Genomic DNA, 4,854 nt, shown 5'->3' with positions numbered 1-4,854 from the left:
GCATTCTTAAAAGGAGAGACCATCGCTTGTGATGCGAGTGCTGTCTCACTCAGGCCTTTGCATGATGATGAGTCCCCCTGCATCGAATTCTCTGCATGCACAGTGGCGTGGTGTCCGGCTCTCTGCTCCAACTCTAACTCCAATGCAATGTTGGTGGCTAGGGGCTACATCTAACCCTGTCGGGAGGCATGCGCCATTAGGCGACGGCACTAGAGACGATAGACAGTGACTCATCTAACCCTAATCAATATTCTCAACTAGCTCTCAACCAGAATTCCGTTAATCCGTTCTAACACATGCACGAGCCATACACCAAGCTCTCCTTGTAAAATTTCATTTATGAGAGCGAGAGAGAGAGGGGGAAGAGTTTAAATGTGACTTTTTAAAAACTAGAACGATTTCTGAGTGAAACGGTCAGCAGGCCTCAGATGGCTGCTTCTTCTCGAAGCTCCCACAGCTATGGTGACCTTCCATGCTTTCTGCATCCTTTGCCCCATCCCAGCCCTTCCCTTTTTGCCATAGTTCGCCGTAGATGTAGTGCCCCTGCTTCGACCTGTCTTTGAAGATGCGGCCGCGATGGCGCTTGCCTCAGAAGAGAAGGTCCCCAGCCTCCTGGGACGAGGCATGAACGGGACACCAAAAATTCAGCTGGACCTCAATCGCATCAGCAGGTTGCCCTTTCTAGGTACGGACATGGCGCTACTGAACTTCTCCATTCTGAGTCTGTCTATTAGGGTCAGGGTAAAGGATTTCCATAAGATGCACGACCAGGTTTTGAGGCCCCTTCTTTCCTCCGTGTTTTCTCGTTTAGGGTTTGTATTTGAATGAGATGCTTTTGTGACATGTCATGATTATTCGGTTATTTGAACGCCTGCTATTACTAGGTTTAGGGTTTGGATTTGAGAAAATACGCTACCAACACCTGCCTTTTTAACGAAATGAAAGTAATCATCATTGTTTATCTCTTTCAGGTTTATCGAGGTTATAATTAAGTTTTTTAATTTGAATTGAAATGCATCATCAATATCTGTAGATGTTAGGGTTGGCAGAATTAGTATCTGTAGATGTTCGTATTAGGGTTTGAATTTTATATGAAATGCATCATCAATGTATGTGGAATCAAGTGTAACATCAATATACAGGGTTGCCACGACGAGTTCCATGGAATGACCATGGCCAAGGCAGCAGTCCTGTAGAAGATACAAATAGCAGGAGTGATTCTCCCCCCTCTATAGAAGAGGCAGCAACAAGGGGCCAGGATTTGGTTGTTGCAGTAAAGAATACCCTGTCCTCAGTGGATTCTATAGAAGCTAGAAAGAGGAAAGCCGACAGGGATGCTCCAAGTTGTCGGGAAGACACTCAAGCAAGGCAGGCAGAAGGGCGACCTCACCCTCGTATACGAAGCAACCTAGATCTAGGTGCAGATGTGAGAAACAGGAAGGCAATTGACTCAGCTAAGGAGCTTCTGGGTGTTCAGGACAAGGAAAACATCAATCCACATTGTGATTATCACAGGCGAGAACCCAGGAAGCAGGCATCTGACAGGAGTGCGGAGAAGCGGCGACTGCAAGTATCTAATAAGCTGCAAAATGTGCCGGGTAGTAGAAAAGTTGGTTCTCTGCTAGTAAAGCAGTCTGTTAAACCTAGAATTTGTTCACTTCCAGGTGATATACCTGAGCCCTCTCTGCTTTCTCTGGATGGTTGCATGGCAAAAAAGCACTCTCAGAAAGTTGGCGGTACTGACTGCATGGCATCTTCTAGAGCAGAACCCATGAACTGTGTGCGGGCTGACCACCATGCAGATAGTGAGGTGTCTACCCCGACTGACTTTATGAGCATTTCACAATCTCTGCAGCTTGTTCCGCTATCGAGATGTTACAGTGACCGTGCTCCATCTGTACACCGAAACAGAGAAAGAGAAGAAAGTTCTCCTGAGATGCTGAAGCAGGCCGCTTCTAAACCATCTGAGTCGGTGGCTAATTATTCGGACTTGCAAGATCTGAGGGCAAGTTCTATTTCGGTTGAGGGCAACCAAAGGGGGGTTGTGTCAGCATCCATCAAAGAGCTGTCGTTCTCTATGATCAGTCTTGCTATAGCTGATAGCCACTGCCATGATGATTTGCAACCACCTTCTGTACCAGAGAAAGCTGGGTTGTTAAAGAGGGAAATTGCACAGTTAAATAAAAGCGTTCATGGATCCGTTATTTCAGATGCAAAGCAGTATGTACCTAATGTCCAAGTTGGTGCATCGGCTGCATGTCCATCTCTACCTGCAACATCTGTTCCGTCTGCCACTGCCTGTTCTATTACCATAAGGACGGGTTCAGCACCTTTAGCAACTTCCTTTACAGAGGAACCTTCAAGTCCACAAAACATGCAGCTTTTGAGCGAACTTAGCCCTATTTTAGCCGATGGCATCTTGAAGACATCTCAAGGTAATCATATTTCTCTAGCATCCACAGAGCAAGCAAGCTTAGTGAAATGGCAAGAAAGAAACTCTCATGTCAAAGCAGCTTTGGTGGAAAATGGGGTGATGAAAGCAGGGCAACAGAGAGCATCTCGAGAGGACATTCCCATGTCTGATGTAGGGGCTGGTAAGCTGATACAGCATCTGCATTTGCCAGAGAAGAAGGCCATCAATGCTGGAGATGCCAATTTGCAGCCAAAAAAGCAGGGAGAAAATGACTACTGTGTCTGGGTGAATGGCAGAAGGTATCAGAAATTGAAGAAAATTGGAAGAGGTGGAAGCAGCGAAGTGTTTAAGGTGATAGATCGAGACGGTAACATTTATGCGCTCAAGCGTATCAAACTGAAGGGCCGTGACTATGCTACTGCTCGCGGATTTTATCAGGAAATAGAGCTGCTCACTAGGTTGCATGGGAAAAGCTATATTATACGGCTGATTGATCATGAGGTATATACTATAGTGAAGCACGCCAGTTTGTCTGCTGTTTTTGGGAGTTGCCGTGCTCATACGGCTAACTCTTATCTTCTATGCCTGGGTTTGCATGTCAGGTTACAGATACGAAGCTATTTTTTGATGAAACAGAAGATTCTCAAATCATCAGGCATGATGCACACATCTACATGGTGCTGGAGTATGGGGAAGTTGACTTGGCAAGTATGCTCCAGGATAAGTTGAAAGAAAGATCACAAGGGGACAACAACATAGACGAAACGTGGTTGCGATTTTACTGGCGGGTGAGCAACAGATTAGTAGCACTCTACTAATCATTCTAAGCATTATCGGCTGAGAAAAATGCTTGTGTAAGGTGGACTTATTGTGTGGCTCTTTTTTTTTTGAATCATCACAAGTCAGCAGTGCATCTCTGAACCACATTTGAGTTCTACCATGTGTAAATGAATAATTGAACTGGGATATTACACTTTTTTTTTTTTGGAGTGATGGACTGTAAAGAAGTTAGTCCTGCAGGATGGCATTGATTTTCTTAGATTTTCTGTTTCGGTTGACCCTCCTTGTTTGCAGCAAATACTCGAGGCAGTAAACACTGTCCACGAGGAGCGTATAATACATGCAGATTTGAAGCCTGCTAATTTCCTTCTTGTGAAGGGAGTGCTGAAATTGATTGACTTTGGGATTGCCAAATCTATTCTGGGTGATACTACGAACATTGAGAGGGATGCGCATGTAAGCTGGAATACTGTCTAGTTTGTAGACTCTCGCTACTTGGGGTTCACTATGATTAGCTTTATTGTGTGGATTGTTTTTGCAGGTGGGTACTCTCAATTACATGTCTCCGGAGGCCTTCTTGATGAATGAGAAAGACGAACATGGCAACCTTATCAAATGTGGCCGCCCATCTGACATTTGGGCCCTTGGGTGCATCTTGTATCAAATGGTGTATGGGATAACACCCTTTGCCCATATCACGACGCTGCATGCAAAAATCCAGGAGGTTGCCAATCCAAACCACAAGATAAACTTTCCACCAGTGTCAAACCCTCATCTTCTTGACATCATGAAGAAATGCCTTGCGTATAATCGTGAGGATCGGCTGCGGATTCCAGAGCTTGTGAATCATCCATTTCTTCAGCCCCAGTTGGCACAGCCTGTGTACAGCAAGAAGGTGGAAGAAGAAATCCTCCTACAGATTCAAGTGGAAGAGGAACGAGGTAGAGATGTAACGGCTCTGACAAGGCTTCTAGAGAGGGTGAGGCTATTGGATAATTCCGTGGATGTGTGATCTGTTCCTCTTGGGAGAAAGATAAGTTTTTTGCAAGCTATATAATTCATGGAGGGATAAAATAATGCAACCCTAATCCATTCTGAGTTATGCCTGCTCAGCATAGACATATTGCCATGAAAAGTTCAACATAGACACATTGCAATGGAAGCTTTGAAACCCTACATTCGTTTTGAGGCTCTTTGTACATTACACAGTGCGTCCTTCTATTCAAATGTATTTGTCATGTCTATTACTTATAGAAATATTTTCTAACTCGGGGTTTTTGGGTTTTGAGAGAGAAGCTGAACTTTTTGTCTAATGTTGTGAGGGAGTGCTTCCTGTGCTGGCTTGATTGTTGGCAACGTAAGACCCAGGTTTTTTGGGTTTTGAGAGGAGAAGCTGAACTTTTTGTCCAATGTTGTGACGGAGTGCTCTCTGTGCTGGCTTGATCGTTGGCAATGTAAGTCGTGTGTCTTGTAAGTTTTCATTATGCAAACATGATGCCTTTCATGTAGATTAATTTAAACATGATAGTCTCACCTCAATATGATGCTTTAGGAAAACAATGTTAAGGCTTTGAAGTGATCATATATAATATGCCTTGTGCACTGTAGTGTAGCCATTTATATGGGCTAATAATGGGCTGGGTATTTTTTCTCTTTAGGAG

At 44.3% G+C, this 4,854-nt stretch overlaps 1 protein-coding gene across 1 annotated transcript; it reads left to right on the top strand.

The window, feature by feature from the left end:
- The first annotated feature begins 271 nt into the window (after positions 1-271).
- Positions 272-4,483, top strand: LOC147637357 (uncharacterized). The gene is made up of 5 exons (XM_086799142.1): positions 272-685; positions 1,143-2,914; positions 3,016-3,201; positions 3,488-3,649; positions 3,735-4,483. The coding sequence occupies exons 1-5, from the start codon at positions 577-579 to the stop codon at positions 4,203-4,205; spliced, it is 2,700 nt and encodes an 899-aa protein (XP_086655268.1). The 5' UTR covers positions 272-576; the 3' UTR covers positions 4,206-4,483.
- The last annotated feature ends 371 nt before the right edge of the window (positions 4,484-4,854 follow it).

Source organism: Cibotium barometz, chromosome 6 (genome assembly GCF_041138505.1).
Source record: "Cibotium barometz isolate CiBa-2024 chromosome 6, ASM4113850v1, whole genome shotgun sequence".
In the NCBI taxonomy this organism is placed as follows: Eukaryota; Viridiplantae; Streptophyta; class Polypodiopsida; order Cyatheales; family Cibotiaceae; genus Cibotium; species Cibotium barometz.
The sequence above is the reverse complement of the archived record's forward strand: the minus strand, read 5'-3'. Positions and strand labels throughout refer to the sequence as shown.